Consider the following 20,590-nt stretch of genomic DNA (forward strand, 5'->3'; position numbering starts at 1 on the left):
AATGAGCTTTGTTGACTGGAAACAGGAAATCTCTGCACAAGGGAAAGTCAGCCAAGGAGGAGGAAATAAGCTGTAAGCATCCTCATGAAGGTACCAGTCATAAATCCTCATTAAGAGTGCAAGGACCCCCGCGTGCTGGAAACCTCCTGGATAACCATAAGTATTTCCATTGTCCAGCTTCCCAGAACAAGATACATTAATCTGTTTACTGGAAAACCAAGAGTGCTAGTCTAATTTGTGAATAGCAAGTATCAAAGGCCCCCACATGAGTAGAACAAAAGGTTGGTACATCTTCCAAAGTAGAAGCCAACAGACACACCAGTTTAATGCAACTCGATGGCACTGGTTTTTTACCTTAGCCAGACAAGCGAGACATAGTCAGTTCTCCTCCCAGACTCCCCTTAGGAACCGACCCCACTGCCAGTCCAATGAAGACTCAACACCATGGCAACAATGCCTCCTGAGATGTTATCAGGATTCGACTTAACCTACAGGACAGCCCACCCCTGACATGAGCAAGCAGCTTTACCTCATTTGAGGATGAGACATACCTTAAATTGATCAACTTTCTCAAGTTTTTCCAAATCAGGTACCAATCTCACTCCATCTTCTAGAGTCTTAAGGAATTCGACTTGAAACTCTACCATTTCGGTTAAATTTCCAAAGAGCACATCAAGCTGGAAAATGGAAAAGAACTTCATCAACCCCATATTTCACGAGTGTGCAGAGCCTTTATTTACTTCTGATTTCAAACTTTTTCCACCCATACTTAGCACTTAAGGTAATGATCCCACCACCAGAGGGTGGGGCGGCTCCTTATGCTTGGAGTGCACGCAAGAGCTCCACACGCAATACTTTGACCTATTTACTCCAATTCAGTGAATTCTAAACGCTCTCAGTATCGTGTGTGCTCCCCGCTTCTTCCTCTTCACCAAGTCCAGCTGCGGTGTGACCCTCACCAGGTTCAGGCAATTCCACCATACCTCATCTTGGGTGAGAAAAGTTTCTTTCTGAAGAGGTTTTAGGTATCTCTCCATGAGACAGTTTAAGTCCTAAGGGTTGAAAGGATATCTGATTAGCCCATCTAAAAGTCTATAAAGAATGTAAAGGGAAAAAAAAGTTATATCGCAAATGCTAACATTCCAATCTCTAGGTCATTAAGGTCCACTGAAGCAGAAGCGAGCCAAACTTTTCTCAAAATATTTCAGACTTTGCAGGCTGTATGTTCTCTATCACAACTATTTAACTCTGCTGCTACCTAAGTCACACATGAATGCATATGCATGGCTGTGTTCCAATAAAACTTTATTTGTAAAAACAGGCAGTGAGCTGGATTTGGCCCAAGGGCCATAACTTGCTGAACTCTGACTTCAAGACCAAAACAAATCATTAAAAACAGATCATACTGTTCTAACATATAACTCTCCATAACTAAATTATACAGTTAAAGAAGTATATAATCCTACAATTATGATAGTTAGAGGTGTTAGAGAGTTATAGAATATATTATAAATTATACAGCATTGAAATAACTGTCTAGGCCCTAGATGGAGTCACTCATGGTCCTACGTCAGCAAGCCTAAATTTAGAGACCTTCTGGGTCCCTGTCAATGTACCACTTGACCAGAAGCATAGTAAATTCAGGCAGCCAATTTCCAAATGCCAAGCCAGCTTGGGGCTTTCTCATCCCAACAAGGCTGACTATGTGGCCCCAGCCAATCAGATATTTTCTATTTGTCCCTTCCTTATTCTTTATTCTTTATCCTATAAAAGCTTCTTGCCTCCAGCCCCATTTCACAGTTCTACGAAAGGAGACTGTCCACTTCACGAATAAAGTTTTAAATAAAATTTGTATCACTTTTAAATGGTCTTCTTTAATCATTTTTAAACTGCAGTTGTATATATTATAAATAATATGGGAATAAATTATATAGTCACAGAAATATAACTAAATTCAGAACAGATAACACAAAACAGACCTCATATCCTTCTCCTTAAACTCAAGGGTAATTTTGACGATGCTGCTACTTAAATTTGCCAAAAACGAATGCAACTTTAGTGTTAGCTAAACAACATTTTTAGAAAAGTCAGAAGGCTCACTTAATAGTCACCATCATCCCCTTTCTGAGTCAACTGATCAGTTATTTATATCAATCAATTGTTATAAGAATAGCTGTGCTTCCTTAAAACACAAAAGGAGATTGAAACATTCAGAATCAAGGCCAAATTCCATAGGAGAGACCAAGATACTCTTCATTAGCATGATTTGGCTTTGCTGTTAGCCAAAATCAGTATAAACACACAAGTTCATCCTTCAGAAGGACGGGAGGAAGGATGCAGGGAGGGAGGGCAGGAGAAGACATACCTTCACGTAGGTGCGCTCTGTCTCCAGGAGCTCACAGACCACCTTGCGCAGCTTATCGGCATCCGTGAGCTGTCTCATGGTGGCCAGCTGAGGTCCAGCGGAGTCCTGGGGGGACGGGCTCGGGTCAGAGGGGTTCATCTCATGCAGACTGCGGCAAAATGCGGCCACCTGTTCTGTGCTCTTCAGAGCACAGTAGAAAAGGCAGGGCAGATGAAGTTATCCCTCACTAGAGAGACTTGCTTGATGTCTGTCCCTTCTGCATATGTTCCTCCTGGTTAATGAACTGCCACGCACGAATCACATCTCTCATTTCCCTACATTGCTCCACACATCTGAGAGCTCACTGAATGCTCAAAACAACCATAACAACAATATACTGCTGACGTATACTGAGTGATCACGGCATGCCAGACTGGTCTGATGTACTTAATCCTCCCATAGGGTAAGTAAGGGCTGTTATCATTCATATTTAACAGCAGAGACAACAGAGGCCCAGAGAGGTCAAGTAACTCATTCAAGATTGCACAGCTCAGATTTGAAACAGGCAGTGTAGCTCAAAGCCTGTGTCCTTAATCATTTTACAAGAAGCTCACCAATGAGGAGACAGAGATACAGCCAAGTGCGTTCCACTCAAAATACAAGGCTAATTATCAGGCTCTCATTTCAATGCACTATACATACTTACTTTGCAAGGCTGGAAGATGATTTTACAAGCTAAGATTCTTCCTGTCTCTGTTAAAAATTGACACTGAGGCAACTTTTTAGATAGCAACAGATTCCCATTTTTTAAAAAAACAAAATTTCTCTCTCTCCAGCTTCTCCAAAGACAGATAGATTCCACTGCCACCACCCATCATCACCTCCCTTCTCCAGCTAAAAATAAGGGGCATTGGGCCCCAAACAAGACCTCAACAGAATTCAGTTCTCTTCCAATCTCTGTCCAGGGTGATTCAGGTACAATTTGGGGATTCTAGAATTCTAAGATTCCAGCTTGTCTAGTTACGCAAAACAGCTCTCCAAAACAAGGGCTGTAGACAGGACTGCTGAAAACCCCGGGGAATCAGCAGTTCTCCACCCTGGCTGTATATGGGAATCACCTGGGGGAGTTTGTAAACCTCCCAATATCCAGTGCACCATCCAGAGTACTTCAGTCAGAATTCTGCAATGGGATGTGCAAGTGTTAGAATTTTTTAAAGCTCTCTACAGAATTACTCCAAAGGCTATTCTGTAGCACAAAATCTAGTTTATTAATATTTGTTCAAATGCACCACTCTACAAATGTTTGATGCATAGCTCCTTGAAGGGAGTGGCTGCCTTCTCATAGTCTCTTCCCTGTTCTATTGTCTAATTCACCCCTAGGCAAAGTAGTCCCAATATGGCATTTCCAATATAGACCTATGCAAATAAAGAATTACTTCTTCTATCACCTACCTCCTCACTCCTGAGAGCAAACATCCTGAGAAGAACAGCTTTCCAAAACCAACTGTTGGTGCACAGAGCTGAAAGTCAAGGCTGGCATTTTGTGGAGGGCAGAGGAGCCAAACCAAGTGTATTCCAGCAGGGTAATTCTTAAACACAGAGGAAGGCAGCTAACATTAACATGCTTTTCCCTCATTAGCATATCCCAAAGGGAAAGAAGCCAGGAATAAAGACAGGACCAGGACATCGGAAATCAGAACCTAACAAGGATGCATTAGCAGCAATGTCATGACAGGAAAGAGAAGAGCCAGGGCCCAAATCCACATGATTATTAATCCAATTCTCTTATGGTTACACAACTTACTTCTTGCTAGCACTAACCCAGGTCTTATGTGTCAGGATGTGTTAGTCACCTGTCAAGGGCACTGTTAAATGTTCCCTATGAAACTGGTATGCCAGACGCAGAATAGCTCCACAAAGAAGACTCCCTTCGGTGACTGATGAAAAGCTCACCAAAATGGGCTGAACTGTATGGTACGTGATTTCTATCTCAATAAGGCTGTTAAAAAAGAAAGACTACTTGTTTGTAATCAAAGTTTGTTTCAGTAGAAATAAACTAAATCATTTTATTTAGTTACATTAGGGTTTTACTAACTGAATGTTGTCATTAACTATACAGTTAAATACGGCTTTGTCTTAATACTTGAAAAGGAGCAAGTAGATCCATTTTAACAAAAATGTCCGCTCATCTTTTAGATGATCTGATGATAACTGTAACAGGCAATTGCATTATAACACAGACATTATGGAGGGGGGTGGGGCACCTCACCAAAATGAAAACTCCATGGAAAGACAGTGATAATAGCTGACAGCTTAAGTGCCCTACCCTCCAGCTAATCCCAAAATCTCCTCTTTCACTCTGATTTGTCACTCAGTAACACAACAAATGTATAACTGGCACCTTCAATTACACAATGCTTTTCTAAATGTCCTGACAATAACTATAGCTGCTTGTCATTTACATGCAAATTAACATCATGGCTATTACTCAGGATACATAAATCCATCACTGCCTTCCCGTCTGAGACACAATAGATATGTCTGTAGTTTTATCATTTAGACAAATTGCCATGTGAAATCCAATGTCCTCACTGATTATACCAAGGATGCCTCATACTTGAAGAAAAGCTAAGTTATAACCTTAGGACTCTGACACACATCAATGTCAGGAAATTTAAAAGACACTTCCCTTTGTGCTCCCAATTCACACCACACTGACTTGCTGCCATTCACGGCAGTATCTGGTTATAATGATGAAAGGCATGGGATGCAGTTTCTGGGTTTTCATCCCCTCTGTTTCACCGTAAATACTCTGATGTTTCCATTTTAAGAATGTAAGTAGGGTTCTTGGCTTTGCCTGCATTAAGTCCTTCACCTTGGAGGTTTGGTATCCTGACTTTTAAGCAGGCCCACTGGGAAAGCTCAGGTTAGTGGGATGTGGGCTAGGGCTTTAAACAGAGCCATCTCTTACCCAACCTCACCTCAAACAGCTAGGTCCTTCATCTTTGTCCTGGCACACCCCTCCTGAACCAGGTCCTGGATTATATTAGGAAATACCTTTAGCATCCCAGGGGACACCTAAAAATTTCCTTGAGTCCTCTTCTGAGAGTTCAGAGCCTTAGGCACCCCTTCCTTACAAGATGCAAAGCTGGGATAGATTCAGCCAGGTGGTCTCTGAAGTTGACAAGGGGACAAAGCAATTTCTCTACCAGCAATCCTGTTCTCTGATTCAAGGTATAAACTCTTTTATCACAAGGAAATGGGTCAGGGGGAGAGTATAGCTCAAGTGGTAGAGCACATGCTTGACATGAACGAGGTCCCAGGTTCAACCCCCAGCACCTCCTCCAAATAGAAATAAATGAATAAACCCAATTACCACCTGCTCATTAAAAAAAAAACAAAACCAAAAACAGGGAACTGGGTCAAAATGGACATAATTTTCTTTTACTGTCAATTACACATTATTTAAATAAATAAAAAAAACAAATTTAATAAAATAAATAGACTTAAATAAAACATACAGAATAACCAGTTATACTGTATATATTGTTAAGGGTTGTTAAGGGGTGTTATTTATAAGGGTCTTCATGAAACTTTTGTCTGGGAACGATTAACTTAAAAGGACCTCATCAAGTTTGAGAATTTTGTTTTACTGAAATATTACCCCTCAAATGTCCTTAGAAGCAAGTATGAAAAGCAGGTCGTCTTTAGAATTTTAATCTAGAGATTTTACACGTTGTGGCCCCGTTTTTAAGTCCCCCTGTCCCCATCCTGTGAGCAAACGCCTTTGCATCAATTCCATCAGGACCTCCTCTGTGTGGCTGAGCCATGACACTGGATATAGGAGGAGGTGAGGGCAGTGCCTTCCTCACTCCATCACTGAGTGTCACGTGGCATCCTGGTCATTTACACAAGAAGTAGTGTAGCCAGAAGTACCCAGGAAGGGAGCTACCATGAGAGATTCTCCACCAACTTCTAAAAGCCAAGTTTCCTGGAACTGGCACAAGCAGTGAAGGACTGCCGAGAAGGAGAAGACAGACCCAATCTCTCCATGGGAAGAAGTACAGAGCTCTCCCCCTTTGAGCACAGCCATCAGTCACCCTGGAAACGGAAAGCACTTATGGGCATTTCAGAGCTGCTAAACCCATTCACAGGTAGCAGAGCTGTTCCACTGTCAGGATGAAGAATGACCCACCCACATCCAGAGATCAACGGGACAACTGCGGGAGGAAATGGGCTACTTTCCTGAGGTCGACACGAAGCGCAATGTTTAGAATATCGCTTTCCTCCTGTGGAAGATGAAAAGAAAGTACAAAAGGAGGGGAGAAGGCTTTTAAGTACACACTAGCACTTCAAGCTACCCAGCTGTTAACGCTCTTCCTGTTATGCAACCACTAAAGGCAACTTCTATCTCGAGATGAGTTCAGAGTTCTAAAACTGTCCTTGGAGTCTGACTGTTTTAACACTTCCCACGGATTTAAAAGGGGCCAGAGTGGCCTAAAATCGTATTGTCCTTATTTAAGCCTTTTTTGGAGACAGACACCAAAGTAACACACTCCATAATTTCAGAACCATCATATACAATGATAATCCTTAGAGTTCTCTGTCATCTTCTGGGTCTCCTTTCGAGCAAACTTTGATGAAGAAACACCCCAGGGAGGATAAAGGCTTATTTGAGTAAATCAAGTGTACTCACTGTCCAAGTTTGAATTTCATTAAATGACACAAAATCTAACAGTTGGCAGACTCTGAAATTAATATTAAACTCTTAAAAGGTTTAATCTGATTTTAAGTTATGCCTCTCCATTAACCCACTAAAAATTTTTCTCCTTAGAGAGTCAACAATTATCACAGGAGTTGTTATGCACAATATAGGTCAGTGGACATTACATCATTAACACATCCCTTGAGCCAACACTTCTAAATCCACCTCCTTCTCAAGTAAGCAGAAATAAGTCAAATGCACTTAAAACTTTATAGGAGGCAAATAGAACATCCTTCTTCCAAAAATGCTCGCTGAACACTTAGGCTACCTGATCAGAGGTGAGGATGGAGAGACTCATCACACATATAACACAAACACGTTCACAATCCCGCCAACCAGAAGAAAGGGGGAAACATTCAAGTGACGCTTAATTTGAAAAATTATAGCCATCCATCCTCCTGCCATTTAAAAGCTAAAAAATATAGGTAAACAACAAGGACCTACTGTACAGCACAGGGAACTGTATTCAATATCTTGTAATAACCTATAATGGAAAAGAATCTGAGAAAGGATATTTAAGTACAACTGAATCACTTTGCTGGACACCTGAAACTAACACAACATTGTCAATAAACCATACTTCAATTTAAAAAATTTTAATGAAAAAATAGATACTTATAAAGATTCTAGGCAAACTTGACTTCATACCAGTTACCGATGCCCCACCCCCAAGCTAAAATACATATTCTTTGTCACCAAGGGGATCTGGAGGGCAGCAGGATGCAATATGGGGACATGGGACAGGCATAATCACCATCATTTGAATTGGGAAACAAATCAGCTAGGAAGTCATAACATACACAAGGCTAGCAAGATAGAATTCAAACAGTGCTCACCACACGAAGCGACCGATATACAGAATCCCCAGACTTGCCATTGTTTTCAATCCTGGGCTTGCGCTTTATTTTCCACAATGCAGACATCATCAGGCGTGTATTCTCATGACAATTCTACCTCCTGACGTGCTCGGCACAGAAACAGAAGTTTCTTAAAATACTCGGAGAGCACCAAATGCCTTCTGGCTCCCGAGAGAGCATCCTCTCGTCCAGACAGCCCATGCCGGTCCTGCCAGGGAGACCTCCGGCTGCATCTCCATACAGAAAGGACAGCGCCCGTGCAACCCCGAGAGCGGCTCCCACCTCCCGTCAGCGCCCTCTGCGAGGGTGTCAAAGGCTAACCCGTGGACGAGAACTCATGCTTTGAGTTCACCTGGCGAAACAGAACTTCCAGGAAGGGAGAGAGCCAAGAGGCAAGAAAACAATGCAACAAAACGCCTCCCTGGGATGTGAGCGGCTCGGCTCTGCGGACCAAGATCAGCTGATTGGCCAGCCCCCTGCACTGCCCAGGATTACTAAACCCGCCAGCTCCAACAACTTTGAAGACACCCCTCACACAGTCGGGAGCAGGCACGAAAAAGCAAATTGTTTTTAACAGTTTATATGTTCACATTTCCCTCCCAATGCTTTAACAAAAGCAAACGCGTCTGAGACAATAACAATTTGGATTTTTTAAAAAGGCTTTCCAATTGGAAAGGCTCTGAAAATTATTCTAATACTTTGGCTAAATGGAAAACAAAATCACAGTTGCCAGGGGGTCTGGAATGCAGGACAGGACTGCCCAGAGTTAATTAGCATTCATTTTCAGAGAGAAGAGTTTTCCATTAGAAGCAGGGAAACAAGTGGGGGTGGAGGGGAGGCGGCTCTTTGAGGTTGTCACCCACAGTCACAAGAGGAAGGAGGCGGCTTACAAAAGAGAAAGGCCGCCAGACTGCGCCTGTGGTGTGAAAGTCCCAGCCCCCACTCTGTGGATGTGACATTCCAGTGCCACCACCGCTCAGCAGCAAACTCGAAATTATCTACTTCCTCAGCCCCAAAGACCACTGGCAGCAAAAACTGCTATCTAAAAAAAATTTTAAAACACATAAAACTTCCAACATGTGTCCTCTTTATCCTGCCCAATATTTCATAAAACAATTCATTTCAGAAGAACAGCAAAAATATTAAACAAACAAAAACTCAACAGCCCTCATGTATTCAGCCAGAATGAAAAAAAAAAAAAAGATTACTTGTTTCATTTCATTTATTCACTTGTTTGGTTACTTATTTCTTTTCACATTCTACATGCAGCCTGGTGCATTCAAATTAAGGCTAAAACATCCTTCCATTTTTAGGTAAATTACAACTTAAATATTAATGGTCAGTTTATTCCCAAGAAAAAGTATACACGGATATAGGAGCCACATCAAAAAACATTTAACCTTAATCAAGGAGCTTAAGATATATGCTTGTTCTTACTTTAAATCATTCTTTTAAGTGCACACACAAGGCTTAAGCATTAGGAAGATATTTAAGTGGCTAATGAGTATATACACTTGATCCTTGAACAACTAAAGGTTAGGTGTGCAGATCATCTGTGCAGTCAAAAATCTGTATGTGACTTATAGTCTGCCCTCTATATATACTCAAATTCAACCAACCACAGATCAGTAGTACAGTAGGATCTACTATGGAAAAAAAATCCACCAATAAGCAGACCCTCACAGTTCAACCCCAAGGTTCAACTGTATATCTAAATTGGCTTGTAGTACCACTAATTAATTAATTCCTTTCTTTTCTTGAAACCTGGTATTTAATACCAGACCTTAACAATCTGGTGAGAAGGTAGTTTTAGCAAACCAGTTAACACAGAGCTTCATTTTGCTATCTCAGAGCTGTGTGACCTTCAGCGAGTTGCTGACCTCTCTGTTCCAATATGGTCATCTATAAAATATGCAGAATAACAGTATCTCTCTCAGGAATATTGTGAGGATGAGATGAGTTAATATGGAACAGCACTCAAGATATATGACACTACAAAAGAATTAGATCTCATTTACTACTAATAACACACAGTAGGACCCGATTTCCAAGAACCATTTGCCCAGGTTTTTGCTTTCAAATATCTTAAGTGAGAAATTTAACTCATTATAGACTATTTTATCCAAGTAAACTTGGGTTACATTACAAAATAGTTCAAATAAAGAAGATAACATCTGAATCAAACCAACATTAAGAGTATTTTCAGGTACAGAATCACACAGTGCTCCCTACATTCAACCTAGAAAAAAGGACTATGAACCTATGGTGTCAATGAGTTGAAAAATATTCAGATCATCCATCACCCAAACTTGTTGTCAATAACTGCGAAGAAATCGTCTTTTATGAGAGCCCAGCGAGCATATCTACAGTGGAATCCAGGAACAGCGTCACCTGTTCCTACACGTGACCCTGTCTGTTCCAGGCATGTTTCAGCATCTAATTCTCTGGAGAAAGAGCCATGAAGTCAGACAGGCACCTGGGGTCAGTCAGCAAAACCCTGGAGCCTCTTCCTTCCTCTCGGCTGCCAGAACCTAGTATTATTGAGGACCCTGTTGAGGACCTCATGACTCACTATATTTAAAACGGAAACAATCTCTCAAAATCCACAAGGGGAGGAGAACACTGGGCTATTGCAATGAGGTAAAAATGATCCAAGTGACCAAGTATTCAGAAATAAACGTCTTAGATCCAGGAAAAATAACTGTATTCCCAAATCAAATTAGAAACTGAGAATTAACATTTTCAGTGTCTATAACAGAACAATTTAATAAATACCCTTCAAAATATCTTACCTAGGTAGGTAAAAGTCCTTAAAAATAAAAGGTAACTTTAGGCAAGCTTTTGTTTGTCTTTTTGGCTTTAAGTGAAACATGTATATTTCCATTTTTTAGCTGTTTAACTCATAAACAACAACATAAAACCTGTTGGTCTATAAATATTACATTTCTAAACATTAAAGTTATTTTCAAATACTAAATTTTATACTGTGCTCGACTTAGACACTGAGAATGACGATCCCAAGATGGCAAGAGAGAAACATATGGGTAGAAAGATGCTGAAGATAGTCACCCATATGCAGTCAAGAAAGTCCTATGCTGAAACATTATGCTGTGCACCAGAAATTGACATATTGTAACTGACTATATACTTCAATTAAAAAAAAAGTCCTACAAAGATACATAAACACAAAAACAGACAGAAAAGTACACATGTAGGAATGCAGGTTTTTAAAATAATCATTCATAATTGAAGAGCATCTTTTCATTATCAATATCCATTATATTACTTGACCCACCCAATCATCCAGTCACTGGACAAGGTCAAGAATCACCCTGATACTGTAGATGAGAAAACAAAGGTGTAATTTAAAGTTATATGATATGCTCAGGTTACGTGACAGGTAAATGTCACAAAAGAATGGGAGACAGGTACAGCGACCAACATAAACATGTTAACAACATTCTGAAAAAAACAGATGAATAAATACGGGAACATAATCACACACACACTTGTTTTCACTGGGGAGGAGTCTTTGAATATAGGTAACCGAGGCTTAAAATTGTTACACTTTGGAGACTATGATGAGAAGAGTTTATTGACACATGGACTCTTTAGGAAGGGAGATAAAAGCATGATGAATTATAGAAAACAAATTCACAAGTTGCATCAAAGTGTCAGAATAAGACCTTTGTTACAGTGCGCAACCAGCTGAGAAACAGAGTTTGAATTAATAGAAAGATTGTTTCCCTCCTTTTAATGTAAAAGATGCTCACCTTTTCAAGAGCTAAAGGAGTTCATTAGAGAAACCATGAGTTGCAGGAAAGTAAAACTGACCCCACGGTACACATTTTGGATGCCATTTCATCACACACAAGTGGAGGCATAAGAAGGAAACAGTATGGAAATAGACTTTAACTCATCAAGAGTGACCTCTGCCCTGTGTCCTCACACATGGGTTTGTTCTCAAGGCTCTAATTTGGATTTCATATCCTAGTTAGTGACATCTCAGAAGTAAAAACACTTTGGTCCCGTGGAGGGGCCTTCTAACCACATACAACTGGAGAGGTGACGTGTCAGCTGTGATTCTTTGGTGGTTCAAGACAGGGGATGTGAAAATGGAAATCTCTCACCTTGCTGCTGTGATCAGTCTCATCTGAGGATTCCAAGTCTGGCCCCTCGGGCTCCTCCGGAGCGGTCTCGGCACTGCTGCCCTGCTCGCTGCAGAGGCTGTGCCCTGTGAGAGGAAATGGGAAGGAAACGTGGGTCAGAACGTACTGTAACTGCTAAAAGCCACACTGGTGCAAGGGAGTATGGCGGTCAAGTTCATGATGGGCATATATATTGTTAGACCCTCCAAGTATATGCTCCATGATCTCAGTTCAATAAATGTTAGTTTTGGGATGGGGTACATAGCTCAGTGGTGAAGCATGTGCTCGGCATGCATGAGGTCCTGGGTTCAACTCCCAGTACTTGGGGGAAAAAATAGGGAAAAAAAGTTAAGTTTTTGTTGTTTTTATTGTTACCACTATTGTTATTTTAAAATAGAGTACATTTTATTATTCATAATATATATTTTATAATATATAATAATTGCTATGGACTGAATGTTTGTCTTCCCCTCCATCCATCCTCCGACAATTTCATATGCTGAAGCCCCAGCCCCCAGAGTGACTGTATTTGGAGATGAGGCCTTTGGGAGATAATTAGGTTTAGATGAGGTCTTGAGAGTGGGCTTAGTGTCATTATAAGAGGAGGAAGAGACACCAGAGCTCCCATCCCCGACAGTCCCTCATGTGAGGACACAGAGCGAATGACCTTGAACTTCCTGGTCTCTGGTGTTGTTTAAGCCACCCAGTCTGTGGTGTCTTGCCACAGCAGTCCCAGTGATTTATAATATATACAATAAAGTTTAAACAAAATTAACTTACTTGATATGATTTATAGTCAACAAATTAATTGCTACATCAATTACTTAATTGCTAAAATAACTGAATAAGCCAATTTGATAATATTTTTAAAAAATAACTGTTTCATATAGATTACCTGGAACACGTTAAACATCTCACAACACCCACTATCCCACCACATTCTACGCAAAAGTGCAGGAAACTTTCTTTCCTATTTTACAGAGTCCCTACTACACTGGCTGGCTAGGGTGACTCCCCGCACTGGAGAAAAGAATATTAAAATCACTTTCCTCTGGAGGGCTTCTTAAATTTAAAGAGCATCTGAACTGCCTGAGGGGTCATGTTAAACAGATTCAGATTCAAAAGCTATGGAATTAGACTTAACAATTCTGCATTTCTTACAAGCTCCAAGATGATGTCAATCAAACACTGCAGGTCCACGGACTGCACCTTGAGTAACAAGTCTTTAGGACATTTACAGACCTCTAGCTCATCTGGTTAGACAGTGGTCTGATTACCATTATCTTAGACTGTGCCAGGCACTGGACTAGGGACTATGGCACCATCAGTGTAACTACATGAGAGAGAAGGAAAGAAAAAGAAGAAACAAGAGAAGAGGAAGCTGCCTTCAGACTCTGGATGAACATGTCAGTCTGCAAAGAGGCCACCTCACTCCAGTGACACCATTACAGTCATAAGCTGTTGGCATCACTTTCTGTTCAAATTCTAGGTTGGCTGGGAAATGAAGGGAAGAAGCCAGCCTCTGAGTAAACCCTGCTCCAGGGCTCCTCTCCTCCCCTGGGATGAAGGACCAATGAAGCAAATGCACTTTATGTGGCTTGTAGGTTTGTCTGTTTCCCCCTCTTGCTCTGGTGCTACAATTTTCTTACAGTTCTTTTAATTATTTGTTCACTGGATAACATGCTGGTAGCAGTCAGAGAAAGAAGCCCGATTCACTGGGTGGACATAAACAATATCACACTGTCACCTTCAGAGCAAAAAAAAAAAGGGACTGAACACTTGAAGTGGGGGCAATGACCCAGACGCTGGGGCCAGTAGTAGGGGAAGGTCTGATCCCCAGTGCAGAGGAGGAGGGACCCTTCCTACGAGCGCTAAACAGCAAGATGGCAGAAACCACGGCTCCCTGAGCACTAAGCAGGCGGCCAGGCTGTACCACACACAAGGACACCTTCACGCCACAGTCTGCAGAATGGTGACCGCAGGCCACACTGCCAAACGCGGTGACCCTGTGTATCTCCACTGCATATCATAATGCCTGGGGTTTAGAGATGCTCACAAAACAGTAGAAAAACAAATGAAAGGATTTTCATTGTTAACAATCCTGTGAACCAGGTATCCTGAAAAGGAAGCAAAAAACAAAAACAGAAACAAAACAAATCCTAATTCTACAAAACACTTAAAAATGCTAAGTAAAAGAGAACAAAATCCTTTTTAAACACAAAGCTGAGCTCCAAGAAATCCCCAGAACCCAAAACGAAGAAGACAAAGGAAGTGGGAGTGACGGGCCAGCCCCAAAGCCGTGGCAGTGCTGAGTCTCCAAACCCCAAACCCTGGAGCGGTGTTTCCCAAAGGGAACGGGAGCCTCTTGGTGTCTGGAAAGGACGATGTCCGAGAGGAAAATGGTACGTCTGGCAGGTACACCCGGCACTGGCCTTCCTGGGACCCTGGGCCCCAAGTACCTTCAGCATGTCCCAGTCACTGTGACATTCAAAAACGTACCACACGTGTCCCAACAGCAGAACCACCCGAGCTTGGGAACCACAGCCCTGGACACTTAGGCTTTAAGTGTGAAGCCGTGAGACAGAAAGTAGGTGTTGGGTCAGTACAAGCTGGAGAATCAGAACAGAATCTCTCACACTCATGTGGTTCCCCTGAAGGGATACACCCTCACCCTAAAAAGATTTGTAAAAGATATATTTTTTTAAGTACTCACTGGCAAAAGAGGAAAAAAAGAAAAGAAAAGGAAGCTTATTTAATTCTGCCTATACTCTGGGATAGGAGAGGGCAAGGAAGAAGGGTTTCTTCTTGGAGATCATAACCACAGGCTGGCCTCATGGGTGTTTAAGAATCAAATTTACCCTATCTACTGCATCCAGAGACGCCAATGTCTCAGTCTGCTCGAGCTGCTGTAACAAAGACTGCAGACTGGGTGGCTTAAACAAGAGACATTTATTTCTCTCAGTTCTTAAGTTGGAAGTCAAAGATCAAGGTGCCAGCAGACACTTTTTGGTGAGCACTTTCCCTGGCTTGCAGACGGCCGCCATCTGGCTGGGTACCCACATGACCTCTCTTTGTGTGTGCAAGGAGACAGGAGTTGAGCCCTGGTCTCTCCTCCTCTTCTTGTAAGGACATTAATCTCACTACTGAAGTGCCATGCTCGTATCATCATCTAAACCTAATCAGCTCCCCAAAGCCCCGACTCCTAATGACCCTCACATCGGGTTAGGGCTTCAACATAGGGATTTTGGCAGAACACAAACACTCAGTCCGTGATACTCAGGATGAAAAACTGCCTTAAAGTCATTCTAAAATTGCATTCCAAGGGCATCTGGCAGAAGCCAAAACAAGTCTGCTTGGGTGGGATTCACCCTTAGTGATGGTATCATATTAATGGTCAGAGGTGAGCCTGTCAAACAAGAACCTATAATTCATTATTACAAAACACAAGGAGAACCAAGTCCTGGTGAGGGAGAAGCAGCAGCCATAGGAAGCAGTGGGACCAGATTCTCAAGGAACATCACAATTATAGGCTAAAGTCAAGTAAGCATGATTTTCAAAAGGAACAAGAAAAGAGACGCTTTTTCAAAAAAAAAGGTAAATTAAAATTTTTAGGGATGAGAACTATAACCACTGAAATTAAACACACAATGGATAAGAATAAAGGTGGAAGAAAGATTGGAAGACTTATCTGAAGACATCACTTCACAAGAGCACAGAAATCCTCAAATGCTGACAGTTCAATTATCAATTAGGATTGTACTTCAAGCCATAGTATTCAAGAAGAATATATTAAAAATCATTTAACAAAGAATGAGAAAGTTTACTACCTACAGAACCTCACTAAATAAAAAGTCTCTAAAGGATGGACTTTAGGTGGGAAAAAAATACACACACACACACACACATATACACACACACACTGGTATATAAGGTGAAATGATAAAATAAAGAGCTGATATACACACAGGCAAGTCTTGGTGTATAAAACACTCCACTTACTCCCCCAAAAGGCATTTGGAGGTTACAAAAACACAAGATGAAACTAAAACAATGGTAGGGGCGAATGTATTTAAATCACTTCATGGTCCTTTGAAGTTTCAAGAGGAAAATAAAAAGAATTTGGTCTTTGTTTTGTTAGGAATCATGTTAAAATTTTAAAGGCAGCCACTAAAAGAACAGAATTTGACTGTGTGAGTTTAAAGGGGAAAGCGGAATTTAGAAATTCAACCCAAGAGGGCAGGAAAGGGCAGGAAGGACAAACAACACCAAGACAGCAAAATACGATGACAGAAATGAGCCAAAATACATGGCTCGTCTAAGTAAATGGAATGTAGAATAAACTCGATATTTAAACTTCATGGTTTAGATAAAAAAACAAAGCAATGTCATCCAAAGCCCCACATACATGCTATTTGCAAGAAACAGACCTAAATACAAAGACACAGAAGATTATAAGTAAAGAGATGGAAAATATTTTAGGCAAACGTCAAGAAAGCTCTACAAATGCCAGACAAAACAGATCTAGTCAGAATGTGTAGAAGATGTAAACATCACGAATTATTCAGCTTGATCCATGAATCTATGTCAAACCCTATTCACAAGATTTGTGAATATACCCCGCCCCAGGATCAGCAATTGATGCAAACAGGCCACGTATGAAGCCATAATATAAATCTCAGCAAATACCAAAGAATCTGAATTCAGACAGACCACACCAGCAGCATTATTTTTGGAACTAAAATTGTTATGAAAGAGCAAAAGGCCAATAACACCAAAGACAGTTTTAGGGAAGGCAAACAAGATTGGGATACTTTCTCTACCAGATATCAAAATGTATTCAAAGTTGCAGTAATATAAAGCAGGGCAGAATTAGCAAGAAGACAGGCTGACAGAACGCAGTCCCAGAAGCAGCCCCACCCATGTATGGAAGTGTGATGTACAGCAGATGTGTCACTGCAGATCTGGGGGAAAAGAATGGAACATTTGACAATGTGGCTGGGGCAGCAGATTACCCACATGGGAAAATAAAATGCTGGACCCTAACTCACACCATTCACAAAAATCAATACCAGGGAGGTATAAACCAGAGAGTGAAAGGTCCAAACTATAAATCTTTCAGTAGGAAATATCGAAGAAAATGCTTGTTACTCAGGGGAGAGAGAAGAATTTCTTAAACAAGATAGAAAAAGCACAAACCATGTGAGATAGAAAATCAGATTTTACTAAAATTAAAAACTTTCTTGATCCAGGGGCACCCTAAATACAACAAGACACATTCTAGACTGAGAAAAGTTATCTGCAACACACATAACTGGCAAAAATATTAATATCTAGAATATAAAAGAAAACCTATGAACCAATAACTGTGGGTATATCTGATTCTAAAGTATATATTCTTTCTTATCCTGTTAGCCATGCTTCTGCCCTTAATTGATGGTAAAAATTAACAAAATAGGTGAGAAAGGGAAAGAGCAATGCAGCTGTGAAAGTGGTTGGCAAAGATGACAGTGATGTTTCCTCCCACCCCTTTAAGCACAGATCTGTGTGTCTATTTGCCTACCCCATGAATTTGGGCTGACTTTGTAACTTGCTTTGGCCACAAGTGGAGATATGTGAATTCTGACCTAACGCTTCATTCAAGTGGCCTTACAGTTTCTGGTCTGGCCCTTCCAGGAACCCACCTTGCAATGACACCCTTCTTGGGGATAAGAGACCTCAAGGAGAAAGGGGTCCAGCCAACCAGTCATGAAATATGTGAGTGAGGCCATTTAAACCAGCCCCAGTCACACCCAGGTGACATGAGTGACTGAGACAAGGACAGCAGAACAACCACTCAGTTGAGCCCAACCCAAACTGCTGAGCATAGACAGTGAGCAAATTAAATGGTGTTTCGAGTGGTTTGTTACGCAGCAGTAGATAACCAATACATGGTTAGGGGGAATATAGTGATCAGAGAAAGCCAGAGAGGCAGGAATTGAGAGTGATGCCCTTCAAGAGAGCTGAAGAGAGACACCAGCATGGCAGGAACAGGGAACCCAATCAGGAGAAGTCTTGTTCTTACGCCTGTACTCCAAGGCCTGCTCAGCATACTTCCCAGCTTAAGAAGCATATATAACAACACCATCAACTTTCTTGGCAACCCCATACAAATACAATTTTATTTTCCTTTACTTCAAGCTTCCTTCACTTTAAGAGACTTTCCTCCAACAACAGATATTGAAGGAATAATCTTTGTGGTGGAGGTAGCTGTCCCCGTTTACTCACCAATACACACACAGATGGCCCAAGAAAGCCAAAGACAAGGCTGGGAGGTGGCTGAAGAAGTATCTGAGCAGGGGAACTGCCGGTCCCACCTCCACTCTAAGCCTAGCACTTAGCACACCACCTGGCAAAGAGGAGGTGCCCAGTAACCACCCGGCAGCTCAGAGAGGGAGCAGGGCCAGAACGAAGGAGACAAAGGATGAACGGAGTATCCGATGGAGTGTTATTCAGCCATAAAAACAAAGGAGATCTTACCATTTGCAACAGCATGGATGGATCTGGAGGGCATTATGCCAAGTGAAAAGGCAAGGAAAAGGCAAGCGCCCTATGATCTCACTTACACACAGAATCTGAAAAAACAAACCAAAAACTGAACTCATAAGAACAGATGGGTGGAGGATAGGAGGCAGGTGGGTGAAGTGGCTGAAGGGGGTCGAAAGGTACAAATTTCAAATTATAAAAGGAATAAGTCACGGAGATGCAGCATACGGCATGGTGACTATATTTACACTATATCGTATATTTGAAAATGGCTAAGAAATTGATGCAACATTGTAAACTGACTACACTTCAATTGCAAATTAAAAAATTTAAAATTTTTAAAAAATGGCAAGTTGCTAAGAAAGTAAACCTTGAAAGTTTTCATCACACACACAAATTTTAACTATATGTGGTGACAGACGTTAATCAGATTTATTGTGTTCATTTCACAATATACACAAATAGCAAATTATGTTGTACACCTGAAACTAATGTAACATCATATGTCAATTATACCTTAATTTTAAAAAAAAAGCAGGGGGCTGGGCAGCCTCAGAAAACGAGGAAGCGGGGCTGAGGCCCAGCAGGACAGGAGCGACAGGCGATCTCAAAGCTGCCATAAATAGCAGTCATTGCTGTGAGGAGGTGTGATCATTCCTCTGCTTCTTAAAATGCTTCTCACATCATGATACTGCTTTGGGGACTGAGGAACCCTTTCAAGTAGTACATCCCACTTGCCATTAGCTGGATAGACAACAATGTACAAACACATGAATGCAAGCTTATGTTTTGATTAATCTGTGATTTACTTGGATAAGATGCATTCACCCAGACTCCATCCAAGCCCATTTGGGACTTAAATTTAATGGAGGAAGAAAAAACAATTATTTGTCTTATCAGATATATTAACAATGTATGTTAAACTAGCAGACTTTCCAACTCAAACATTTCCAAAAAGGAACCAATTATAATTAATTTTTAAAGGTCCTTATTAACACCTGAGTTTAAATCCCTGAGTGAAAAAAAAAATATTTAAGGGGAAGGGAGCAAAAACAGGTTAGATACGGCCAATCAAGACATTTAGCTGGAATCCAATTATAAGACTAGGAGTTTATTTTGCTTTTCAGCCAGTTTACTGTCATGTGAGTGTAAGAATTCCACAGAAACACTCATAATATTTAAGATCAGCATAAAAACTCGACCCTCCCCCAAGCTAAAAAACCAAAATCAAAACAATTATAAAAGAAAAAAATTGTTTGTGGAGAGCTAGAAAAACACTATTTTTAAAAAAGGAAAAACACTACAACTTTAACTTGGTAGGCAAATAATAACTTCTTTCCAACCAAATTTCACAAAACCCCAGTGTCTGTTTCCCTACAGAGAAAAAATTTTTAATCCATAAAAACTGTAGGTACAGTTTTTCCTGATCCCGTCGGCCTGCTGTGAAAGTCAGATAGTACCTAATCCACGCACGTTCTTTAAAAATACACAAATGGAGGATCATCCTCTGAAAGTGTTTTTTTCTCACGCGCAGGAGTTGATGGATGTCATTAATCAAATCCAGCTGGAAATCAGAACAAGGCGCTGGGATCTCCCCCAGCAGGGCAGGCGGAAGCAGGCCATGTGCTGTGTGACAATAAGCATCTTGCACAGACAGTTTACAAAACACACACGGCTCCAAGTTTTATCGACAAACAAACAGAAGACCGCATGCCGCGGGTATCTGGGAGACCCCAGACAATCTGGAGAACGGGACCATATTTGTTTGCAAGAAGATAAATCTGTGCGGTTCCTCCTTCTTTGCTGCTCCTCCCTGCTGCCTAGTTGTCTGCTGTTTGCAGAACGGAGCTCCAGACCATCTGCAGGGAACATCAGCCCGAAACAGAGCCCTGCATTTCCCCAGGCGCCGCAGGGAAGCCGGCACCGCAAAAATCAAAGGCTGTTGAGCGCTTAA

At 41.3% G+C, this 20,590-nt stretch overlaps 1 protein-coding gene across 16 annotated transcripts in view; it reads right to left on the reverse strand.

Moving 5' to 3' along the window:
• TIAM1 (TIAM Rac1 associated GEF 1) overlaps window positions 1-20,590 on the reverse strand; it is a 354,254-nt gene that overhangs the window by 30,639 nt on the left and 303,025 nt on the right. For 15 of the 16 annotated variants that reach the window (XM_072968300.1, XM_072968313.1, XM_072968310.1 and 12 more), the window contains 4 exons: window positions 12,097-12,200; window positions 2,366-2,545; window positions 984-1,052; window positions 552-677 (listed from right to left, as the gene is read on the reverse strand). In XM_072968300.1, coding sequence (XP_072824401.1) covers window positions 552-677; window positions 984-1,052; window positions 2,366-2,545; window positions 12,097-12,200 — 479 coding nt within the window. Of the gene's footprint in view, window positions 1-551; window positions 678-983; window positions 1,053-2,365; window positions 2,546-7,945; window positions 8,455-12,096; window positions 12,201-20,590 lie in introns of those variants that run through there. The other variant, XM_072968398.1, reaches the window with a different exon arrangement.

This window comes from Vicugna pacos, chromosome 1 (assembly GCF_048564905.1).
Source record: "Vicugna pacos chromosome 1, VicPac4, whole genome shotgun sequence".
Classification (NCBI taxonomy): Eukaryota; Metazoa; Chordata; class Mammalia; order Artiodactyla; family Camelidae; genus Vicugna; species Vicugna pacos.